Below are 24855 nucleotides of genomic sequence, written 5' to 3'. Positions count from 1 at the left end.
TATACATATATCGAGAGAGAAAGAGAGATATATAGAGATGGATCCAAATCAAGATATGAGTAATATGTCAGCTGAAGAGGTTAGAGATCAAGTAAACAAGATTAGAATGGAGATGTTTCTAGATAGAGACAAGAACAAGTTTGCAGTGATCCCTTTTATCAAACAAATAGCACCGGTCAATGAAATGCAAGACTTGATCATGAATAGCTGTGTCACTCATTCAGTTAGAGGAGGTGTCATGGGTGGTGCAATGGGTTTCATGTTTGGTGCATTGTTCTCTGCCAACTCGGGTTGGGTCGAGCCACCACTCGGTCAACCTACTCCATTGTGGAAGCAAGTCATCGAAGGTTTCAAAGAACAAGGAAAGAGTGGTGTTAGAAGTGCAAAGGCTATGGCTGTCATCACTCTCATGTATACAGGTGTTGAATGTGTTGTAGAAAAGGCTAGAGGTAGATCTGATAGATTAAACTCGGTTTATGCTGGTTGTGCTACTGGTGCTGTCTTGGCTGGTAAAGGTATGTAGATATAAGAAATATATAGATATAGTTTGTTTGTTTATCCACTTTCTAATCATTAAATTCTCTCTTTGATTGATTGCAGCTGGTCCAAAAGCTGCAGTTGGTGGATGTATAGGTTTTGCAATGTTTGGTGTAGTAATGGATCATTTCATGGGTGGACATGAATAGAATAACACATAATAATAATAATAATAATATAATAGATAGATAGATAGATAGATATGCGGCTCTTTTTAACGATAAATGATAAACGATTAATAATATAATAAGTATAATAATACAATAATAATAATACAATAATACCCCTTCACACAATTTTCAAACAATCCTTGTAATTTTTTAAACACATAAAAATAATAATAAACAAGGTTGTAGTTTTATTTATAACAAGTATTGGTACATTGATATATCTTAAAAGAAGAACGATCATCGTGTGTTTGAACATACATACAATCGAGTGGTCATTATGAGGGAGCGCACGAGTTTCAAAGGATCAAAAACATGGAGATATTTGGGTAGAGCGCAAACTCGATCGAGTGGAACTTGAGTTTCCAGTTCACATGATCTCCTTTTTTCCTTCTCTCTAAATGATCGCGATCAAGGCTCTATTCTCTTATTATTTTCTTTCTTTTATACATACACAGATAGACAAGTTAGAGATAGTAGAGATAGAGTTAAAAAAAAAAAAAAAAAGTAAGTATGTATACTTTTTGTATGTAGATAAATAATATCTTCATTTTGTTGTTCTTCTAACAAATTATCATGGGATCATGTGATCACAGATGATAAAATATTTTTTCTTTACTATTTTAATATTGTTATTAAATATTTCAAGTACCACTGTCAATGCTCAATATGCATTGGTACAATTTGGGTGTGGTGCAAATCAACCCTACGGTTATGCAAGTTATGTAACTGGTGCCTGTTATCAAGTAGATAGTGCCGCTTCGGTGATTGTCAAAAAGATTAGTGCAACACAAGTTGAATACCAGAGATACACCAATCCCAATTGTCAAGGTACTTCATCGGCTAATCCCTATATTGTTGGTACTTGTTTTCTAGGTCAATTCCGTTGGTCTCTTACCACTACCAATTCAATTTACCCTGCCAATAATATTGTCTATTTCCAAAGATATTCTTATGGAGGGTATGTAAAAGAAATCAAACCTATAGATCTAATTAATTAATTATTTGTTTTCTTTTTTTCTTTTTCTTTTTTTTCTAGAGTATGCCAAGATGGACCATCAACAGCAACATTTGTTACATTACCAAATAGATGTAGTGCTGGATTTGATATAAACTTGCAACCAAATGGTGATATATTAAATGTTGTCAATCAGGCTTCTACATCGGTCATGTTAGAGATGCATGGAGGTTGTGCCAACACAACTCTACAAGTAATGCCACAAAGAAGTTGTTCTGTACCCAATGCCTATAGCATTTTCAATGCATATTACTTGTCCAATTGGAAGTTGTCTATCACCCAATTCGTTCCAGTCACCTACATGCAAGCTACAATTCTAGTCGACTTTGTTCCATCCGGTCCTATTGTTCCAATCAAGGTCGAAGCTACCACCGATGTATCAGGTACACTCCAATACTCTGTTGTATGTGCTTCGATCAACAGTGGCACTGCTTGTACCATCAACAATCTCTCGCCAAGTCAATCTATCAAGTTTAGAGCAACCTATTTAAATCCACAGTCCGTACTTGGTGATTCAATGGACCCAATCGAATCTGATTACTTTACTATGCCTTCTGGTATGAACGTGAATGAAAGAAAGAATGAATGATGAGAGTTGTTCAAGCACAACTGACAAATTCTTTTTTTTTATTTTTTTTCATTTCTTTTAGCACCAATCGTATCAGAAATTAATATTATTAGTTTTACAACTTCAACTATAACATTTAATTATTCATCTATTGGAGGTATACCAACTAGTACAACATCATATTCATTTGATATTGTATCAATTGATAATGATACAACTACACCTGTCAATCAACCTCCAACTACCTCTACCACGTATACCGTCACTGGTCTCCAAGCCAATGCAAACTACAAGATCAATGTCTATGTAAGCAATGGTGGTATCAAATCATCTGCCCTCCGATCGAAACAAGTCCAACTCTATCAAAGAATTACATCACCAAGTGTTCAATTGGTAGCTACCACCAAGACCATATTGGTTAGTTTCTCTGTTGCCAATGGTATACCAAATGCCACCGTCTACTCTGTCACCTTTAATGGTCAACCTGAACCAAATTGTTATCCAACATTGGTCGGTGCATCATCTTGTTTAATTAGTAACAATATCCTACCAAACACTCAATATGTCATCAAAGTAGTTGCCAACAATGATAACTTTGATCAAACAACCACTCAATCTATTACTACTTTTAAATGTAACTATAAATATATATATATTGATCAGTTTAATCTTTCATTTTACTAATTTATTTATTCCTTTTTTTTTTTTTTAGCTATTAGTGATCCAATATTAAATGGTAAACCATTGATTACAACTATTGAATTAAATTTTAATATTAGTAATGGAATTGATAGTTTAACAACCAGATCATTGTTTATCAATGGTGTACTCGTTCCAACATTGGATTCAAAAACATCAACTTTATTAACCAATCTAAATCCATCAACCAATTATAATCTAACCATTGTATTTAATTGTGAAGGTTTTATTCAAAGTTTAACAAAATTCTATTTAACTTTGGATGGTATGTAAATCATATATATAGATATTAATAATATTTAATTAATTAATTTATTTTCTTTTTTTCTTTTTAGAACCAAAAAAAGTAGAAATTATATCAGATAATGATTTAAATACAATTAATTTACATTGGACATCAAGTAATGGTGGTATTGTAGGTGAAACTGTTTATACTCCATCCATTTCTTATGATGGAGTAGAATGGTTTGATAAATGTCAAGAGACAAAGCAACAAAGTTGTTTATTTGACAATTTAGTTCAAAATACAACCTATCAATTCAAGGTGACCACCCAAAACTCTGGATACACTGTAGTGTCGGATGTATTTAAAACATTGACAACACTTGTAAACTCTACATCTTCACTCTGTACCATTTCCTCGGGTACATCGGTGCAATGTAGTGGTAATGGTCATTGTGTTGATGCTATGTGTCGTTGTTTTGATGGATTCTCTGGAATATATTGTGAAATGACACAAGTTCCCATTCAAAATACAACCACTATCGCTTTGGACCAAACTAATCCAACTGTCCAAGTCACTATTGGTTCTTCATATACCTATAGTCTCCAATTGGATTCAGTTGTAGAGATGGATACCAACAACAAGTTGGTTTCTCAACCTATCAATCTTGATCGATTGACTTGGTCTCTTCAAGGTCCATTTTCACAGCCATTAAATGACAACAACAACAACAATCTTGTCATTAAATCTTGGAAATACACTTCATCCAACGGTCAAATAGTAATAGAATTTATTCAATTACAATCACAATCGCAATCACCTTTACCATCTTCCACATCTGCTGAAATTATTTTCGCAGGACATACTATTCTTCTCAACTTGAACCAAATCAAGTATTCAATTAGTTTTACCAATCTCCAAATTAGTAGTACTGAAGCGGTATATTTGGCAGTAAATTCAACCATATCATACCCACAACTACAATCATGTTCAGATTCATTAACAAATATTGTTTTTAATCAAAATCAAGACTCTCACCAAATTGCAAAGTATTTTACTTTTAGTTTTGGAAACAACTCTTCATCCTCCTCCTCTTCTACCTCTGCAACATTGACAGGCAGATTTGTAAATAGAGTCAATCTTTTAACCTTGCCAACAAAGATTGATAGTTTTGTTGAAAATGATATCAATTCAAAGACTATTAAAGTATCCTCTATAGTTCCGCTTGCAAATCTACAAAGTCAATCTATTAAATCATTAATGATTGACCCAGAATTTGATTTGACAGTATTCAAGCCAGCCATTTGTCATCAACCATCTTCATCAAACTCTAGTGATAATGAGGAACAACCGAAAATCAAAGAAGAAGAGAATAATTCAACCAAAATGATTATTGGTATTGTAGTTGGTGTCTCTGGTGCAATCATCCTTGCTACTGCTTCGGTTATGATGTACAAACGTGGCTTATTTGGAAAAAGAAATATTAATCAAAAAAAATTGGTCGAATTAAATAGACTTTAAAAAAAAAAAAAAGAAATTAATGTCATAATTGATTGTTATTGGTTGCCTAAACTAAATCTCATTCAAATAATCGATGGTTATTAGTTGCTTAAGCTTAAACTAAATCTAATTCACATAATGTATGTAAAAAAAAATATTTTTCCAAAAAAAGAAACTTGACTTGAACCTTTTGTATTTATACCATTTCAATTATTTTAGAAATAGTACTATACTTTAATTTAAAACAACTTTTCGAATGTCTATTACTTATTCACCAGATACAAATGTTTATTCACTCCCTATTCGGATTATTGAATATATATTCATCATGTCATATTCATATTCTGATTTTTCAATATCAGACCACTCATTTTTTTATAGGATAAGAAAACCAGAAATTCGCAGCAATTTTAGTCTTGTTTCTAAAAGGATGTTTGTACTGGTTGCCTCGTTATGTACGTCGATGAAATTTTTAATCAGGGTTAAAAGGCCTGTAGATCTTTACAACCACCTAGAGTCTCATTTCAATTTGTATTCCAACAATCTCGAGAGCATCAGGGTCTCTAGAGGAGGTATTCTACAACAAATCCCTCCTGGATTAAAAATGACAATTAAATCATTATCCTTTACAAGATTAAAACTAAAGTCTGAGGATTTAAGACTTCAACTAGATGGTTATCAAAATGTTAAAACAATCATTGTAGAAAGATGTGATTTCGATTTGTTGGATTTCATGCTGATTGTATCAACTCTCTGCCCAAATTTGGAGACATTGGACATTTCAGATAACCCAAATGTAATTTTATAATCCTATTTGTAATCTCAAAATATCAACCAATTTGAAACAACTATTTTGCCCCAGTAAATTGGGAGTTGTGTGGATTTTTCCAGATTCCAAGCACTCTCTCAAACATGTATCACTTTTTCACTATACTCAAATCGGTGATTTACCATAATTGAATTCTTTTCAAGTCTACAATTTCTCTAATGGTGACCCAGAGAAACAATACCAATTAATCAAATATAATTTTTCAATTACAAGATTCATTATTCGTTTACTTGAAATACCAGAGTTCTTGGATGTGTTGAAACTTTGGTTACTCGAGGAGTTGGTCATTATTGATGATAATTTCAATTCTCAAAATTCCCTAGAAACCACCCTAGAGTTATTTTCAAAATCAAATATCCAAACTATTACAATTCAAACCAAAAGACTCATAAAAAATCTTGAATTGACCAAAGACAATACATTTTTCTTTTACAAAAGATCAACAAAGCTTCAATATGCTCCAATTCATTATAGATTTAGATTCAAAAGAAAATCTAGTACTATCAAGGAATAAAAAAAAAGACTCACTTTAGTTTCTTTAGTTTATTGTTAGAATCCAATTATGTTTTTTAAAATGATCAATTAAATCTTGGTAGAGAGGATCAGTAGTTAAAGTGGAACGACTACCAAATATTAATAATTTCTTTTTAGCTCTTGTCACTGATACATTTAATCTTTTCCAATCCTTTAAAAGATCACCAATTAATGATTTATCGTTATTTCTGACCATACTGATGATGATACAGTCCTTGTCCTTTCCTTGGTATCTATCAATTGTAAAAATATCGACCAATGTATTGGCGTCCATTTCTTGTTTGAGATATTTAAGTTGAATTCTGTTTGGTGATATGATTCCAATCGACGATTGACTCGCTCCAGCATCTATGAGTAAACGTACACATTGCCCAATCATCTTTGCTTCTGTTTGGTTGTAATACAAATCACCAATAGATTCCTCTTTTGAATTTGGCAATTGATCAATATCTACAAATAAAACCTTATTCTCGGGTAAACAACATTGAATGACCCAATCCTCTTGTTTGGATTGTCTTATCTTGTCAGCATCCAATTGGTTCATAATACCCTTGGCAACTCTCTCGTCACCACATTTTAATCGATTATTATAAATTAAATGATTCGATATTGACATAATTTCATTATTCATTCTATACTGATAATAAAGAAAACTAACAGAATTTGGATGAGCTGAATTTAAATGTTTAAATAAACTTTCATCCATTCCTAATTTTTTTGATTGTCCATTATTTACTAATGGTGGCAACTAAAAAATAGAAAGTTAATAAAAAAGAACTTAATAATTATTATTTCTTTTTTTTTTTAATATTTACTTGATAATGATCACCAAATAAAATAAACTTTTTACAATATCTAAATAAACCCCAACAAATTGGTTGAGTAATTTGAGATGCTTCATCAATGAGACAATAATCAAATACACGGGTTGGATTAAAATAAGGATGATTGATACCAAGACATGTAGTAGCCACAATGGTTTGATTCTCGAGGAATGATTTCATTTCGCCAATAATGTCGGTTGTCACCAATTGTTTTTGGTATCCATCAATTGTATATTTTTGAATGGCAGGGTTAACTTGGTTGATATTTGATGAAAGGCGAAGAAAGTTTTCCACGCCAGCTTCGACAAACTTAATTAAAAGGTTGTCTAAAGAAACGTGTGAATACGATGTAATCAACATTGTCTTTTTTTGTGAAGACAAAATCTTTACCAATTGTGATAACGTTGTTGATTTTCCTGTACCTGGCATTCCCAATATCAAAGCATAATCTTTTGCTGATAATACTTTTTTAATTGCTAATCTTTGATCATTATTTAAATTACTAAAAATAAATAAAAATAATTAATTTAACATTAAATTCCAAAAGAAGAATTACTATCTCTCTTACTTGAATAAATTTTGATCAATATTATTTAAATGATTTGGATCAAATTGAGGTTCAACAAGATCAACCAATAATTCTCTTAATCTTGCCATATGTCTTTCTCTTTCGTCGTTGATAGTTGGTGGCATAAAGAGTTGAAACAGATTATTTTTAATAATCGATGTACTAGATGAACTTTCATCCTTGTCAATTCTCCAAGTGTATTGATTATTTGTACCTTGCTTTCTATTTAAAATGTCTCTTTTTGAAAAATATTTTCTTTGGGTACTTTGAGAATAATCATCTTCATATTCAACTTCAATCAATGATTTTACTCTACTGTTTGATTTTTGGTCATGTGATTGTTCTATTATAGTTGGTGGTTCTGATATCTTTTCACGACAAACAATTGATATTTCATTTCCTTTCATTTCTTGAACTTGTCCAAAACCCATTCCATAATATAAGTTTTCTATACTCATTGTAACATAATCACCTTGGAAAAATGATATATTGGTAGCATTTGATTTAATAAAAAAATTATAAATCACTCCTCCACTAACAACTTTTTCATCTAAAAGTTCACATGATCCTATACAACTAAAGAGAACAATTAAAAATAAAATAATATTATGATTCCATTTGATTACTTACAATCCTTTTTCTTCTTTTACAATTGGTGGATAATTCCAAGTTTGATGAATAAGTGGATTCTTATTTGATTCTGATTCTAATGTAATTAATCTGAAAGAGAAAGAAAAGGATTTAATTAATTAAAAATTAATAAAATAAAATATTTTAACTTTTCTTTCTTTCTTACTTGTTCCATTTCTTTAAAAAATCTATATGAGTTTGTTTTAAATGAGAAGTTTTAAATTTAAATAAATCAGGAACACCACTTGATTCTGGGGTTCCATTTTCAATTGATTTGTGATAGATTAGGCAACAATCGGAAAAGAAACATTTTGAACAAGAGTGTGGATTTTTGAGCATATTTGGTAAAACTGGATTGGGGACGAGAACTGGTCTTGCATTTTGATTTAAATAATTTACATAAATATTTCTTGCAACATTTAATGAACGAAGAACATTAACATTTGGTAAGATTGGATGCATAATACCATAATTTTTTCCAACCTTTTCATTTTTGTTTTTTAAATAATATAATAATCCTAAAGTTGTATTTTGATCTAAAAAAAGAAAAAGTTAGAATTATTAAATTATATTTTTTTTGATTTTAATTTTTTCTTACTATATCTATCATTCATCATTAAAATATAAATTAAAACTTGAGAAACATGAGAAATAAATGGAACTTGATAAGGTTTACCAGTTTTAATTTCTAGTGGAACGTTTAAATAGATTGGTTTTTCTGTTGGAGGTTGAAATTTTCCTTTTTTGGCATTGTTTGGATCATAGGGAGGAGTCAATTTAACTTCGACACTCGAATCTATTTTACCCTTGAGACCATACATGGGAGACCAAATATTTTCTTCTATATCCAATACCCTGGTTATTTGAACGTGATAATTTTTACCATCAATCTCCATGATATTCCGCTTACTGTTTTGAGATGACATGAACAAACTGCCCCAACTGGCAATCACATCAACCCACTGACCAACATGTTGATGTGCTTCTTGATGTGTCACACCCAACGATGAAAGTTTGAGTGAATAGTTGGGATCGAGTAGAACCTCATTCTTGTAGATATTGATTGCATCGATTGTGAATCGATTGCTGGCAAGACATTTTTGATAGATTTCATGTACAATGTTTCCATACAATGGTACCAATGAATATTCACCAGAGAATTGATTCTTTAACAGTGACCGACGTGAACATGAAAAACTACCACCCAATTCGGTACCAGTGATTAAAATATCTGGATGCAAAACCAAAAGGTTTTTTTGATTCGTAATTTCTATTTGATTGTTTACAAACTCTCCTATAACATTGAAAATATCACCTGCTTGAATGGGTGTATAAATCCATTCTCCAAATAAAATGACGGTTCTCTCGATTTGACGCTTTTCATCTAATCCTCTAATTGTCTTTTTGTGAATGTTAAATGGTCGATGATCTACTATTTCATAATTTATATGTAATGCTATTAATCTTTCATATCTATTATGATGAGTTGGACCCGACAATGGAGCGGTTTGATTTTGTTGTTGAGAAAATAAATTGAATAAATTATTACTATTATAATTATTATTATTATTATTATTATTATTATTATTATTATTATTATTATTATTATTATTATTATTATTATTATTATGTTGACTATCAAAACTAAATGAAAAAGAGTCTTGTGAAGGTTGTTCGGCTGCAGTTTGTGGATCGAAAATTCCAATTGGTTTAAATGGTGATGCATATAAAGGAGTAGATGGGATAGAATAGGGTGAAAGATCAAATTCAAATGAATCTTCACTATTATTGGATTTACATGTTGATAATGGTGTATCTTGTTGTGTAACAAGTTTAAATGGTGAACATGGTGGTGGTAACGTAAAAATTGGTGTACCATCATTATTAAATTGTGTATGATTATTTTGATTATTATTATTATTTGTTGTAGAAATGGTTGATGGAGTAGGAGTACTTGGTGATGTAAATATTAGTTTAGTTGGTGTCTGTTTAGGACTACCATTAATACTGCTGCTGTTGGTTTTACTATTAGTTTTGTTTGGAGTCATAGGTTTAGGACTACCATTGGGTTTGTTTTGTGCTGTTGGTGTTGGTTTTGGACTACTACTATTATTACTATTGGATTTGTTGTTTAGTGGTGGTGGTGTTGGTGCAGGTGATTTAATAGGTTGTTTTGTCGATGATGTAGATGTCGATGATGATGATGATGATTGTTTAGAACCATTATTACTTTGATTATTGATTACACCACTTTTAGTTAAAGATGATAATATAGTACCCTTTACAAGATTATTATTATTTTTCTTTCTTTCCAAAATACTTGAAAGAATGTTATCATTTAAATTTTCGATATCATTAACCTTGTCAATGTTTAATACTTTGATTCGTTTTGTTTGTGAAGGGGACATCGTAGTAGCATTCTTTTGTTGTTGTTGTTGTTGTTTCTTTTGTTTTAATTGTTGTTCCAATTGAGTTGCAGAAAGAACGGGTACTGGCTTAAACCATTCACTCAAAACACCAGCAGCTGTATCTTTTGACATGACCAATGCAGACTCTAGTGCAGCCTGAGTTGAAAGAGGATCCTCATCAGATGATGATATTATTTGAGGTTGTTCATGTTCATCTTCTTCTTCAAGTTGCAGTATACTCCTCTTTAATTTTCTATTACTATTTCTTCTTTGTCTATTCTTTAATTTTGATTTATAGTAATAGTCTTCATCTTCATCTTGTTCTTTATCTTCATCTTCCTCATCCTCGTCCTCATCAGATTGATTATTATCATCAGCTGAAGAGACCTGAGTAGCATTACCAAAATAATCTACGTCTGCGTTGTTCCTATCATCGTCGTTGTCATCTACTTGGTGTGCTTGTTGTTGTTGACGGCGACCTACTCCAAAACTACTACTAATCTCATCTTGTTCTTTTTCAAGTATGTTGATAACGTTGTTGTTGTTGTTGTTGTTTCCTTTCTTCTTCATTCCATTCTTCTCTTGTCGTTTCGTATACGGGTTAGGTAGTAGTTGTCTTGTTACGCTATACAATATATTAATGTTCTCGATTGAGAATGCTGAGAAGCATTTTGCAGTCAATGGAGAACTCGATGAAGATTCGAAGAAAACAATTGTAAATTAATTTCATTTTCTTTCACGGACCTATCTTTTCCTTTTGGCTGCCTCCCGGGCGATGGCTGGAACGAGTTAGAGTTAAAGATCTATTTTGCATCAAGTTTTGAAATATACAAATAGGAATGTTTGTTGGTGGAACAACGTTCAACAAACTATTTTATTTAAACTGAACAGAACAAATTAGAGTTATAGTTACCAACAAATGAGTCACTTGGATATGGAATCTCGTTGTGGATCACATCCAGTGTCTTTAGATTGATGATGTAGGCATTGTACAATTTAGTATCCTCGTCTATAAATCCTGTGATGTATCCTCGAGTGTCAAAGGCAAACTGGCCCTCTGGCATAATGCTTGAGACACGGAAGATGCTTTTAGTTGATCTCGTGGCGAAATCAATGGCAATAACCTCGGTAAATGAACTTTGGAAGACGCATGCGTAGACGACAGAGTCATAGACAAATACCTGTTGGAGATTGGCATTACTGTCCATATGGTAGGGTATCTCTACGTATGTAATGTCTTTGGTGATCATAGAGTACACACCAAATGTGAGTGATGACAATACGCTTCCTTCCAAATCACCAATCAAATAATAAGTTTGTGTCATATTATCATATGCTCCAATCGTGTACAATGAGCATGCCGAACTCTTGAATGGTATTCCTTCACTACAATATATTGATAGTGTGTTAGTACGCGTACTACTGTTTGTTTTAATTACCATTGTTGTTGTTGGATGTAAACATACACAGTCTCGTTATTAAAATCAAATATGACAAGGTTTGATGAAGCTCCGCAGTAGGTGCTGAATGCAAGGCCGCTTGACAAGTCGATAGAGTTGTATTGAAATGTAAGAAGATTATTAAAGGCATAATTGAACTGAGCTATCGTAGTTACAGTATTGGTCTATATAGTAGATAGATAGAGAATAAGATAGTGAGTCATCATCACAGTCCATGCACATTCACAACTTACGGCATTATTAAATAAAGATATATTATAGTGGTTGTGTTGAATTAGATCGGTGCCTGATATCAAGACTATGTATTCGTCTCCATTGCATTGGAACAGAGTGTTTACACTAAGACCTTTGGGAACATTGATGAAATAGTTGCCAAATGATTGTCCTGTGTACATATCAAACGATGAGAAGTAACCTCCCATGAGAAAACTATTCATCATCGATGGTGATTGTTGTGTGGCCACCACTACACTAGTCGCAACCACCACCAACAATACTATAGAGATAATCGTTGACATTCTGATTAATTATTAGTGATTGATTGATCGACTTCAGCAAGTCAAGTGATTGATGGAGTGTTGTGTGAAAGTTCATAATAAATCTTTTGGTGGGACAAGCCGAGATATTGATTTGTGGGGCGCCCCATTTGTGTATACGTAGGCAATATTTTTGTGGAAATAATAATATCCATGTGTATACACAAAGATATTGCCGATGATATCCCGCCAATAAATAGACTCATGGGTCCTCAGATGATTGTTCAACAACCATATCACTCATAATATTATATAATGTTGTATAGATTATTACTAGTTATTTGTTGTTGTATCCTTGTCCAACTACTTGGACTTTCAACCTCGGAGAGTTTGCCACTATGTCCTCCAGCCGATGCCGATCATATTCCAACTTGTCCCCCATCAACTCAGACCAATACTGCCAATATTGATTGGGAATTAGTCAATAACAGCATCATCATGTGCTATTCTTCCTACTGTTGCTGGTCATCTCTGTATCCCTGGACTTGTCCTGATTCAATATGTGGTGGAAACCCATTCTTTGAAACTCTAGAAGTTAAAGAAGTGGTCAGTCCTGCAGATCCAACTGGTTTCTCTTTCAAAGGAGGATTGCAATATTTCGTGGCTAATCAAACAGACACTGGAACATGTATGTATCAACACAATGATCACTGTGATGCCTGAAAAAGGGGCAATGTTTCTAATAGTTATTTTAAGTTTATCTTGTATTTAGAGGGTCAGATGATAAGGTAAACTGGTTGACTGATTTGGCATCCCTGATTCCTGAACATTATCCATCTTCAAATGATCCCGAAAAGGTTGGACTTGGATTCAAAGATGCTTGGCTCGATGTCAAACAACATGTCGTTGCTAGTCTCAGAGACTCTGGATGCGTAGAAAGATCATCATGTAATCTTGTAATCCTTGGACACAGTCTTGGAGGAGCCATTGCAAGTATGTAGACAGTATTCAAATATTTATGATAATAATTTATTCATATTTATTTATTCTTATTGTAAATGTAATATACTTTAGCATTGGCTGCATATGACTTTGCATATGAAATTGGAACCCAAAACTTTTGGGATATCAATGTGATGACATTTGGGTCACCTCGGGTTGGTAATTGTGCATTCCAAAGTAAATATGAGAATGCTGGAATCAACAGTTTGAGATTTGTCAACTACAACGACACAATTCCTCACTATCCATACTCTTACCCCCATTTCGGCCTCGAGTATGTCCACGTCAATGAGGAGGTTTGGATGGACAACCCTGAATCTCCATGGCAAAATGTTACGTGCCCCACTACTGAAGATCCAAATTGCAGTCGCAGTGTCAATATCTGTTCATTGGTATACAACGTCGAACACATCAATGAAACCCTCTGGGAACATCGTCGATACATGGGATATGACTTGGAGACATTTTGTGATGCCTGGGTTCCTGTCATTGATCAATGTCCACCCAACCCTCAAAACTACACTTCCACACCGACAGTCACCGAGACACCAACACCAACACCATCGGCCACTCCAAATGTCACAGTGACTCCTTCCCCTACCCCCAATCCGTTCCAATTCCCCATCATCTCTCAAAATATCACTTCTAATTGGTTAACTTACATCAACGTAGTTGGTAGGTTCAATAACAGTGGACCTGTTGATATTCTGGATCCAGTGTTTGTATCGAATCCCAACACCATCCCCATTGGCATGTTTGGCCTAACACCAACGACTGTGAATGGCACCATCAACTGGCGTCTCTCACCAGCTGGTAGTTGGACTGCCTTCATTCCAAAGGGAGCATCTCTGGATTTTGCATACAGCATCAACTCCACTCAACCAATGACCTTTACCAGAATCAAATAGACAAATAAATTTCATTCACTTTACTGGGAAATGTTTCCCACTACTGTACCCTTCATCATTGATACTCCTCTCTAATTTTCTATTACTATTTCTTCTTTGTTGATTCTTTAATTTAGATTCATAGTAATAATCTTCATCTTCATCTTCCTCCTCCTCATCCTCATCAGATTGATTATTATCATCAGCTGAAGAGACCTGAGTAGCATTACCAAAATAATCTACGTCTGCATTGTTTCTATCATCGTCGTTGTCATCTACTTGGTGTGCTTGTTGTTGTTGACGGTGACCTACTCCAAAACTACTACTACTACTACTAATCTCATCTTGTTCTTTTTCAAGTATGTTGATAACGTTGTTGTTGTTGTTTGCTTTCTTCTTCGTTCCATTCTTCTTTTTGTTGTCGTTTCGTATACGGTGAGTAGTGGTAGTCTCGTTACACTATTCTACTGAGAATGCTGAGAAGCATTTTGCGGTCAATGGAGAACTCGATGAAGATTCGAAGAAAACAATTTAATTGATTATTACTGAGTTATTGTTACATTAAATTATTTCATTTTCTTTCAAAATTTTGTCATCCCATCCCGCTCTCTTCCTTTTCGACCATGAGCATGGCCGCTGAGAAATGCTTCTCTTTTATTGACAAGTCATTAATATTTTAGTAAAGATTAGTTGGATGATCAAAGATAATAATAGTAAAGATACAACCCCATTAAAGGATATAATGGTTCTCTTGAGAATCAAGGTCGCATCAACGTTGAAATAATATCTCTCTATATAGGCGATGTATACAAAATGAATATGGAATGACACTGTAACCTTCGAACATGGTGTGTGTTGGAGAAGGGACCTTACCTTCTCTCTCTGGTCAATACCCGAAAAGTATTTATAGTAACCACTTGAGTTCATTTTCAAACACAAATCAAATAATTCATTCATACAAACAAACAAACAAATTATATTTATATTACACCTTACAAATCTAAAATTTAAATCATGTCAACCAATAATAATAATAACAAAAAACTATTTGTAGTTATTAATAGTTATAGTAAACAAGGTATTTCAATCATTAATTCATTGATTCAAGATGGAAAGTGGAACATCAGAGGTGTTAGTTCTAGAGATTCATCTACCATTGCTTTGGCCAATGAATGGAAGGAAAAGGCTGCCAAAAACAATGTCAACATTGAATTTGTACAAAGGGACGTCACCAAGGATGTCTCGGGACTGTTTGATGGAGCAGATGCAGCCTTTTTGATGACACCAAACATTGACTATGCCGATCCAGACCTTCCAGCCAAAGAGATTGCCTTTGTCACATTGCAAGCCGACGAAGCTCTCAAAGCCAAAGTACAACATGTCATCTTTTCGTCAGTCGATACTCTTCCACATCCAGAGGCTATCGAACCTGGTTTTGATATCCTTACCTGTAGACCAAAGGTACAAGCCTACATTGAGAAACTTGCCTTCCCCTATGTCAGTGTATTCTTGTTGGCCTACTTTCACAGCAACACTGTCGAGTTTATCCCACCTAAACAAGAGGTCAATGCCACCACAGGTGTCACCGAGTTTGTATTCCCATTCCCATACTCTATCGATTCTGTTCAACCATACATTGACACGTACACTGCCACTGGTCCAACCGTACTAGCATTCCTCGAGAATCCCAAGCTTTACAATCGTAATCCCATCCCACTCGTCAGTGAATGGTTGACCTACCGTCAAGTCGTTGAAACCTTTGAAAACATCACTGGTATCAAGTCTCGTCCAGTACAACTCTCCAGAAAGGAATACCTTGAATGGAATGGATTCAACGGTAACCCAGTCACTGAACTCATTGGCAATAGAATTTTCCAGGTTTGGGAATCAACCATCACTCAAAGATATTATGATCCATCACATGACCCAACCACCTTTATCACTAAAATACAACCAGATGCACTTACCTGGTCAACTTTCTTAAAGACCACTCAATGGAAAGGTGAATCATATCAAGAATTTAAAGAAAAGAATCATTATTAAATAAATAAATTTAATTAATTTCAACCAACTATAGTTATTAGTTTATTAAATAACCAACTATTCTCCCAATATATAAGTGGATTAAGATTAGCCTTCTTGTTCGTGTGGATCTTTAAAGTAACCATTACTATTTGGAACTCTTGATAACTGATAATCCAACTCTGATTGAACCTCTCCAATAACTTTTTTGTATGCCTCTGTAAGGATTTCTCTGCAAGCCAAGTTACAACCATTTAATAAAGTAAAGTCAAATGTTACGATTGATTGTCTAAATCCAATTGTATCACCTGAGCAGTATAAATCTTTATGCCTATTGCAAGGGGTAAAGTCTGATGGCTTCATTATTATTTCTGTTTTATCTGATTTAAATGATAAATGTTTTTTTTCATTGATAACAAAAAGAGTTAGCATTGTCCCTACATAAATTAATCAATGTTAAATCATTTGATAAAACAAACTGTACAATATTGTGTGTGTGGATTTTATTTACCATCCTAAATCTTAAATTATCTAATATTATTTATATTCCTATATATTATTATTATTATTATTCATATTCCTCATTATTATTATTATTTTATATTATATAAAATAATATTTATATTATTATTATTACTATCTATTATTATTAATTAAATTAATCATCATCTTTTTTTGAATCCTTTAATGATCTTAATTTTACACTTCCCATACTTCTATTTTCTTTTGATCTATCTTCCAAAACAAATGAATCATATGATCCTGAATCATCATCATTGATACTATAGTTGCTATGATTATTATTACTATTATTATTACTATTTACAGTAAAGTTGTTTCTATTACTTCTATCAAATACTACAACTTCATCTTCGTCATGACGACGACCTCCGCCACCACCATTAATACTACCACTATTGCTTTTAGGTAGAATTGAAGCTTCTTCATCATCATCTGTAGTTCTTACAGCACTAAAAAATAAAATTGGGAAAAAGGTTATTTAGTGATCCAAGAATAATAATAATAATAATGTAAATCCATCAAACATACTTGTATTGACTCTCTTCCTTTTTCATGAAAAAGTCTGCCAATTCTCTAAATTTGGTCTTTGCAGCTATACAAAAGAAAGAAAGAAAGAGATCTTTAGTTAGTTTTTGGTGTGGTATAATTTATAATGAATGAATCATATCGTATCATATCATATCTTTTCTTTCTCTTACCTTCACCCAAGTTATTTAATTTTTCTTTAATATCTCCAAAATCCTCTTCAAACAGTGTCAATGGTGATACACCATCCTCATGATCATGAGAAACTGGTCGTGATGTTGGTGATTGTTGTTGTTGCTGTGGTTGCTGTTGTTGTTGTTGTTGTTGTCGAAGTCTTCTTTGTTGTTGCATATATGCTTGACTTTCTCTTTGTTGAAATAAACGAGCAAAGTCTTCATCATTTCGCAGTTCATTGACAAACAAGTCATTCTGTAACATGCGGGCCATCATTTCATCTTGTTGCAACTGAGCAAGTGAAGCATCAGAATCTGTATTTTGATTGATAGGAGTCTCTCCACTCATTTCCAAGAGTGCATCGATAGTCTTTTCCATATGTCCTTTGTTTTGTTGTAACACTGCTCCAATCAACTCTCTATCAAATGAAGAGAACATTGATTGCAATGAATTTAATGCTTCTTCATATGGTACACTCATTGTTGTTAAGTTTGTTGGTTGATTTAAATCTGATTTCTATTTGATTCTTCTTCTCTTCTTCTATATGTCTATAATATAATTATTGTCTTTTGTGTCACACCTTTATAATAATACAAAGAATAATATATTGTATTGTATTTGTTGTTGGGATGAGGGAGGGAGGGACAGATAAAGTTTATGAAAACAAGTAAAAAGAAACAATTTAAAGTACTTGCAATTATTTTTTTGAATTTTTATCGCACCTGGGAAAATGAGATAAATGCATTTAAATTAGCTTTGGGTATGGATGATAGGTTGCATATATAATGTAATGTAATGTATGTATGTACATGCATATGGTATTAAAAAGAGTAATAGAAGAGTCAATTATTCAATGAGAGAACGACGTCGACAATAGATTGTTTGTTCACAACACAAGACCATTAAATATCTCTTAAACGACCCCTCAATAAATATCACTATAAATATAAATATAAATATAAATATAAATGTACATAACCTAGTTGAAAAGAATATATATATACACCAGAATATTAATAAATTAAAATATCAATTTAATTAATCTGCAAAGTCTCAACTTGATGAAAATGAACAAACGAATCGATTCAATTTCATCATTTTAAAGTTGATCATGGGATATAAATGGTAAGTCATCTTCTTCTAAATATAGATTTATATTAACATATATTGTTGATAACTATCACTATCACTATCGCTATAGTATATTTCAATTTAAAGGTACTATACCAGAGATTACAAAGAGGATAGAGTTTTTAGGTGGTATTAAAGTATCATCAAATTGGATGATATCATGTGCACTGTATCTAGAGAGAATACCAGAAGGAACACAAGTACAAGCACGTGAATTTTATCTATTGTCATTTGATGAAGAACAAAAGAAAAGTTATATAGTCACTCAAAACAATGTATCAGAGGTTGATCGAGACATTGTATCAATACTTGAAAAAACAAATAGCTATAAAAAGAGACAAGTAACAGAGGTTTATGTATGTACAAAAAACAATATAGTACTATATTAGTGTCATTAAACTAAAATATTGTCAATTTGATGTTTGTTCTAGGGAGTTAAATATGAAATTGGTGATTTCACTGTAAAGTTTGGACCTATTACATTGAGAGCAGAGACAAGAGGTATATTGGTGGAAGTTGAATATTGTGCATCATTGGTTACGACTGCATCTCCTTTTAATTCCTCAAAATTACTATCAGAATTTATCAATAACAATCTACTCAATAATCTATCTTCATCCAATACACCAACACTCATGTCACCTACCATGGCACAAGGAGTAGGTGTATCACCTCAACAACAACAACAACAACAAACTGAACAGATACAGACATCATATGATTTTAGTCAATACCAAGTATTGACATCAAAATACTCTGATGCTCATACAAGTTGTCAATATGTAAATTTCTTTAAAAATATCCTTAAACAATAATAATAATAATCAATCTAAAAATATGTATAAATATTATATTATTATTATTATATAATTGATTTCATTCACTCATTCATTTATTTATTCATTAAAACATTATTAAACATTTAATGATGATGGTACTGGTGCAACAGTTGGATCACTTTGTTGAGTTATTGTTGTTGTTGTTGAAGATGGTGGAGATTGAATATTATTATTTTCAACCTGTTGTTGTTGAGGTAGAGGTTGAGGAGAAACTCTTGGTAATACATCATCTTTAATTTTTGGACAAAATTCATTAATATTCTTCCATGTCAATTCCCAGAGGGCACGAGATTTGTCATTAGAGTCGGCATCTGATGGATCCTTGAATACACGACTGTTGTTCATGACCAAGAGCATATTTTTTAGTGATTCTGGGACAGACTCTGAGAGCAATTCAGAGAGTCCCATGTATTGTCTGTAAAAGACTAAAATCTCGGTCCACAAGGCCAAAAAGGTGTCTAGTGTGTTGATAGTGGTGAGATGCTGCAAAAAGACCTTAGAGAGGAGCGCTGCTGCACGAACACGCATATCTTCATAATTGGGAACATTGGCGTTGACCTTGAGATCGGTCAACAGTGGAAAGACAACATCGACAAAGCATGTCATCCACTTTTGTGCAGACAATACTGAAAGGTTTGGTGAGAGCATACACTTTTGAAGATAGGTCATGGCATTGTTACGAATATTGGGGGTCTTGTGAAGACACAGTTTACGTAGTGATTCCAAGATGCAAGACCAATACTGCTCCCAAGCATCCGTGACACGACGATCGATACTACGAAACTTGATACGATCAGTGACTGATGCAGCAGATGCCGAGCTACTGGCAGCAGCAACAGCCATTGGAATATCAATCTGCAACACACCATTAACAGCCTCGAATACTACAAACATGAGTTCCATAGCCTTACTAGTGACAGTATGAGGAATAGTGTCAGACGTGAAAAAGCATTGAATCGTTTCAAGACAATCCTTGCAAGTCTTGGGTGTCAATCCAACCGCTCCAATGGTAGTGGCCAATGCTTCGCATGCTCTAGCCGATGATTTTGGATTACCAGACAACAAAACAATAATAGCATTGATTGGTTCCCAAATGGTCTGATCCGATGTCAAATAGGAAAGATTCTGTTGTACCAATTGAACCAAACCAATCGACATTTTCTCTGCAACAGAGTCTACAACAGTCTTTACCTTGACAATCAATGAAACAAGTGGTTCCAAAGTTGCAGATACCTCCTTTGCATCCAATAATCTAATCAACAAATACATTGTTGATAATACTGTCTTTTCAATAAATGCTGATAATTTTGGTGATTGATCCCATGTTATTATAATATTTTCAATATGTTTATAAAATTGTCCCCTAAACAAAAAAAAGATAGGATTAATATATTTGTTTGTTTTTTCTTTTTTGTTTGTTTTTTTTTATATTTACCAAATTAAATGTAATCTTTCTCTATTAAATAAAATAATATGAGTGATTAAATCAAAACAAAATAATGCTTGTTTTTGATTAAAAGTGAAAATGTTATTCTTTGGTGTTGTCAATAAATATAAATCTTGTAATAAATGTTCCAATGACTGTAATGGTATTGTTCTATAAAAATAAAAAAGAAAGATTAATATTAACAACATTGATCAATGGATATACATTTACTTTGATCTAATTACCTTGTTTCTAAAAATAAATCTTTAATATTACAATTATCAACACATGTTTTTGCCTTTTGTTCATATTTGTTAGTTTCATTATCACCAACAAACTCTGATTCTGAAACAAACCATTTCAACAAACTATTTTGTTTTTGAGTGCTGGTTTGTTGTTTGTCTGTTTGTGTCTTGTCTTGTTTTTTACTTTCAATTGGAAAATCAATCTCTTCAAAGATATTTGGTAATAATCCTAATTTGTTTAATTTACATACAACTCCAATAACCTAAAGAAAGAAAGAAAAATAATCAATTAGAATGATTGATTTTGTTTTGATAATTAGTTAACTTTTGTTATTTTGTGTTTAACTTACACTTTTCCATGATTCTCTTAAATGACCAGCATATTTGATTGCAATTTCAAATGTTGTAATGGTAACCAATTGTGCTTTGTTGTCATCGTAGAAACTTGGTTGTTGAGGATCTACAGCAGTACCTTCCTTATCAATCAAGGTTGTATTACTACACAGCGAGTTCATCAATGTATCAATCGATTCATTAATGTTATAATTGGCCGACACTTGGGCACACAAATGGAATCCATCCAATATTCTTTGACTAAGTGCATCATTGTCAATCTTTTCAAATACATTTGATATGGCTGGAATGGCAACATTTAAAATAATTGGGAATATATCTTTATCATATTCATTTGATGTAACAGTTTCAAAGTATTCTACTTTTTTTGATCTAAATAGAAACAAAATATTAAATAACAATATAAATATATTAATTATAGTATTTAAATTTGATATTTACTTTTTCATAATATTTTTCCAAGTTGAATAAGAAACTACACCAGGATTAGCAGGTTCTTCATCAACACATAATTCATTTGCTGTCATTTCTTCATACATTGCTTTAATTAAATCTTCTGATATATCACTTGGTACAAGTAATTGTTTAAATGATTGATATGTAAATCTATCTTTTGCCTAAAATAAATAAATTATTAATATTTTTCTTTTTCTTTTTCTTTTTTTTTCTAATTTCTTTTTACATACTGTAACTTTTGGATTAAAAGAACTTGTATGTAACATTAAACCAGAATAAAGATAGACGAAAATTTTATCTGGATTTGTAAATGAAGCAGGTAATTCACCTTTGGCAGTAAGAGTAGAAAATATTTGTTCAGATAATGGTTCAAATATTCTATCGACTACACCAGCTTCACCAGGAATCCAAAAACTTTCTAAAAAGTTTCTATAGGCCAAGATGTAATTGTCTGAATGAACCTTGACAAAATGACCAACATAGATTGCCAAAACTTGAGAATTTAATGGATTTCTCTTTGCCAAGTATTCTCCAACTTTGTGTTTGTTTAATTTTGGTGTTTCAATTAAAAATTTTGATATTGAACTTGGATTCATTTCTTGATAAATCTTATTATCTAAAAAAATAAAAAATAAAAAATAAATAGAATTAACAACAATAATATATAATATTTGATTTGATTTGATTTGTTTTTTTTTTTTTACCTATAAGATAATCAAAAGCATCTTTTGGACTTCTAGCATTAAAATGATCTGCAGCAATACCCATTAATCTTTTGAATTCACGTTTTTGATTATATTGAAGTGTCAAAGAGTTGATGGTGGCCACTTGAGAGTGTGGAATATATTTTGGATATCGGGTACGGTCATCGATTGATTGAATGATGGCCAATAGATTTTCGAGTGAAAGAATATGCAGAGAGGTGAGATTGCCAGATCCCAATGGGAAACTGTTTTTGTAGAGTATCTTGCATAGAGTTTCAAAAATGTTGGTGCAATAGAGTTCGCAATCATAGTTTATGAAAAGATCGGCCATTGCCAATGGCAATTTACAAAAATCTCTTAATCCTTCCAATGCCAACTCGTACAATTCCGTCATGTTTCTAACATATTCTTGTGATGATTTATCAATAATAGTTCGTAACAATACATTAAAGAATTCTTCAAATTGTGCTTTTAATGTTTTTCTCAGAGATACAAATAAATTGAAAAATATTCTCATTGTTAATGAAAATATTGGTATTGATTTTGATTGTAAATTCTAAAAGAAAATAAAAAATAACAACAATATTAATATATATATTAGATCTCTCTCTCTCTCTCTCTTTTCTTACCAATAATAAAGATTTAAATAAATCATCTTTAACAATATCCATTATATCCGGAATATCTTCCAATAATTCACCTCTATTTTGAATAATGATATTGATTAAATTTAAACAAAGTAATCTTGTCATTTCTGAATCATGAGTTGATGGACGAACATTTGATGAAAAGAATTTAAATATTCTAATTAATACTGATTCATCATAACATTTATCTAAAAATTTAAAAAAAAAACAATAAAATGTTAGTTTGATTGATTGATCGATCGATTCAATATTTCTATTTCTATTTCTTCTTGACTTACCATAATCATTTATAATTCTACTTTGATTGACTGATGATGAATTTGATGAATTTGATGAAGATGAATTTGATGGAACATTTTGAGAATGTGATGGAATAGGAGAACTTGGTTGAGAATGAGAAGTATTCTTATGATTATTATTATTATTATCATCATCCTTTTTTTGTGGAAGGTTACTAAAAAATAGATCAGCATTTGGTGAAAATTGTTGTTGATCTTCCAAAATCAATGATGTAATTGGATCAACCATGGTGACAGCAGCTGATGTTGTTGTTGTTTCATCACCTTCTCTAATGATGGGAGTTGAAATCATGATGGATGGAGGTGGACATGGTGGTGGAGTTGGTGGTGGTCTTGGGATAGAGTTGTAACGTTGAAAGATGATAGTGACAATCTCTTGGATTGTAACCTCTGCCGTCTTTTTCAACAATTCACTTGACCGTGACTGATCGATCATCAAGTAGCATGTCTGAACAATCTCGTATACCAAATCATCGCTTAAATAGATACCTGCAGGATTCTTTACACACGACAGCAACACTTGTAGAATCTTCATTAAAACAACCTCATCACTTCTAGAATCAGTTGCTTCAAATTTACAATGTGCTGCACTCTCTGCTATACTCTTGATTGCTGATTGAATATTATTTGAGTCAGCATCTAAATCAAAACAAACAAACAAACAAACAAACAATTAGTATATTGATTCTATATTCCTATTCCTATTCCTATTATTCTTATTCTTCATACTAATAAATAGATTTAAAAACTTGTTTACAGAAGTTAAAGCAGTTCCTGTTATTGGACCACTTGTTTCTTGTGATCGAATGACAAGTAGAAATGGGTCTAAATATGATACTGTATCTAATGTTTTGAAATCTAGATATCATAATATGTATTAGTAAATGTTGTGTTAAACATCTATGTCTGTCTGTCCATATCTATATCTACCTGTTTCTTTATGTAATTGATTAGATAGATTCTTTAAACCAATAAGAATAGTATTTGCTGGGATGATTGGATGATATTGATTGGACGACCATCTCGTATTGAGTTTCAAGTGTGACAAGAGTCCATATATTTCACCTTGAATGGTATGTATTGGATCAAAGTTCATTATTATTATTATTATGACTGACTCTACAATTCACAATAATAATAATACTATCTCTTTGATTGTTTAATCTCTCCTCTCTTCTGAC

General features: G+C 32.3%; 12 protein-coding genes across 12 annotated transcripts; 6 read left to right on the top strand and 6 right to left on the bottom strand.

Annotated features, from left to right (window-relative positions):
* Positions 1-37: 37 nt before the first annotated feature.
* On the top strand, positions 38-686 carry DFA_05712 (uncharacterized protein; the record flags this gene model as incomplete). The annotated part of the gene is made up of 2 exons (XM_004361373.1): positions 38-515; positions 601-686. The coding sequence occupies 2 exons, from the start codon at positions 38-40 to the stop codon at positions 684-686; spliced, it is 564 nt and encodes a 187-aa protein (XP_004361430.1).
* Positions 687-1019: 333 nt separating this feature from the next.
* On the top strand, positions 1020-4733 carry DFA_05711 (uncharacterized protein; the record flags this gene model as incomplete). Its single annotated transcript, XM_004361372.1, has 6 exons — positions 1020-1033; positions 1354-1665; positions 1744-2279; positions 2373-2924; positions 3003-3254; positions 3325-4733. 6 exons carry the CDS (start codon positions 1020-1022, stop codon positions 4731-4733), a joined length of 3075 nt encoding a protein of 1024 aa, XP_004361429.1.
* A 583-nt stretch (positions 4734-5316) lies between these two features.
* Positions 5317-6021, top strand: DFA_05710 (uncharacterized protein; the record flags this gene model as incomplete). Its single annotated transcript, XM_004361371.1, has 2 exons — positions 5317-5508; positions 6016-6021. 2 exons carry the CDS (start codon positions 5317-5319, stop codon positions 6019-6021), a joined length of 198 nt encoding a protein of 65 aa, XP_004361428.1.
* A 58-nt stretch (positions 6022-6079) lies between these two features.
* On the bottom strand, positions 6080-11075 carry DFA_05709 (DEAD/DEAH box helicase domain-containing protein; the record flags this gene model as incomplete). The annotated part of the gene is made up of 6 exons (XM_004361370.1): positions 6080-6823; positions 6891-7401; positions 7468-8043; positions 8098-8187; positions 8264-8633; positions 8696-11075. 6 exons carry the CDS (start codon positions 11073-11075, stop codon positions 6080-6082), a joined length of 4671 nt encoding a protein of 1556 aa, XP_004361427.1.
* A 308-nt stretch (positions 11076-11383) lies between these two features.
* On the bottom strand, positions 11384-12483 carry DFA_05708 (uncharacterized protein; the record flags this gene model as incomplete). Its single annotated transcript, XM_004361369.1, has 3 exons — positions 11384-11891; positions 11945-12129; positions 12304-12483. The coding sequence occupies 3 exons, from the start codon at positions 12481-12483 to the stop codon at positions 11384-11386; spliced, it is 873 nt and encodes a 290-aa protein (XP_004361426.1).
* Positions 12484-12756: 273 nt separating this feature from the next.
* Positions 12757-14146, top strand: DFA_05707 (uncharacterized protein; the record flags this gene model as incomplete). The annotated part of the gene is made up of 4 exons (XM_004361368.1): positions 12757-13129; positions 13198-13434; positions 13516-14114; positions 14135-14146. The coding sequence occupies 4 exons, from the start codon at positions 12757-12759 to the stop codon at positions 14144-14146; spliced, it is 1221 nt and encodes a 406-aa protein (XP_004361425.1).
* Positions 14147-14366: 220 nt separating this feature from the next.
* Positions 14367-15257, bottom strand: DFA_05706 (uncharacterized protein; the record flags this gene model as incomplete). The annotated part of the gene is made up of 2 exons (XM_004361367.1): positions 14367-14726; positions 15204-15257. 2 exons carry the CDS (start codon positions 15255-15257, stop codon positions 14367-14369), a joined length of 414 nt encoding a protein of 137 aa, XP_004361424.1.
* An 87-nt stretch (positions 15258-15344) lies between these two features.
* On the top strand, positions 15345-16373 carry DFA_05705 (uncharacterized protein; the record flags this gene model as incomplete). Its single annotated transcript, XM_004361366.1, has 1 exon — positions 15345-16373. The coding sequence occupies one exon, from the start codon at positions 15345-15347 to the stop codon at positions 16371-16373; it is 1029 nt and encodes a 342-aa protein (XP_004361423.1).
* Positions 16374-16460: 87 nt separating this feature from the next.
* DFA_05704 (uncharacterized protein) lies at positions 16461-16715 on the bottom strand (the record flags this gene model as incomplete). The annotated part of the gene is made up of 1 exon (XM_004361365.1): positions 16461-16715. The coding sequence occupies one exon, from the start codon at positions 16713-16715 to the stop codon at positions 16461-16463; it is 255 nt and encodes an 84-aa protein (XP_004361422.1).
* Positions 16716-17010: 295 nt separating this feature from the next.
* Positions 17011-18053, bottom strand: DFA_05703 (uncharacterized protein; the record flags this gene model as incomplete). Its single annotated transcript, XM_004361364.1, has 3 exons — positions 17011-17323; positions 17403-17466; positions 17573-18053. 3 exons carry the CDS (start codon positions 18051-18053, stop codon positions 17011-17013), a joined length of 858 nt encoding a protein of 285 aa, XP_004361421.1.
* A 319-nt stretch (positions 18054-18372) lies between these two features.
* On the top strand, positions 18373-19519 carry med20 (putative mediator complex subunit 20; the record flags this gene model as incomplete). Its single annotated transcript, XM_004361363.1, has 3 exons — positions 18373-18391; positions 18792-19060; positions 19136-19519. 3 exons carry the CDS (start codon positions 18373-18375, stop codon positions 19517-19519), a joined length of 672 nt encoding a protein of 223 aa, XP_004361420.1.
* A 99-nt stretch (positions 19520-19618) lies between these two features.
* DFA_05701 (Arf guanyl-nucleotide exchange factor) lies at positions 19619-24770 on the bottom strand (the record flags this gene model as incomplete). Its single annotated transcript, XM_004361362.1, has 11 exons — positions 19619-20906; positions 20979-21140; positions 21215-21477; positions 21565-21940; positions 22010-22185; positions 22255-22640; positions 22729-23284; positions 23358-23563; positions 23654-24313; positions 24404-24532; positions 24605-24770. The coding sequence occupies 11 exons, from the start codon at positions 24768-24770 to the stop codon at positions 19619-19621; spliced, it is 4368 nt and encodes a 1455-aa protein (XP_004361419.1).
* Between the last annotated feature and the right edge of the window lie 85 nt (positions 24771-24855).

The sequence above is a fragment of the Cavenderia fasciculata genome (assembly GCF_000203815.1).
Source record: "Cavenderia fasciculata unplaced genomic scaffold Scf_Dfasci-G-o-80e12.f1-5, whole genome shotgun sequence".
NCBI lineage: Eukaryota > Evosea > Eumycetozoa > Acytosteliales > Cavenderiaceae > Cavenderia > Cavenderia fasciculata.
The sequence above is the reverse complement of the archived record's forward strand: the minus strand, read 5'-3'. Positions and strand labels throughout refer to the sequence as shown.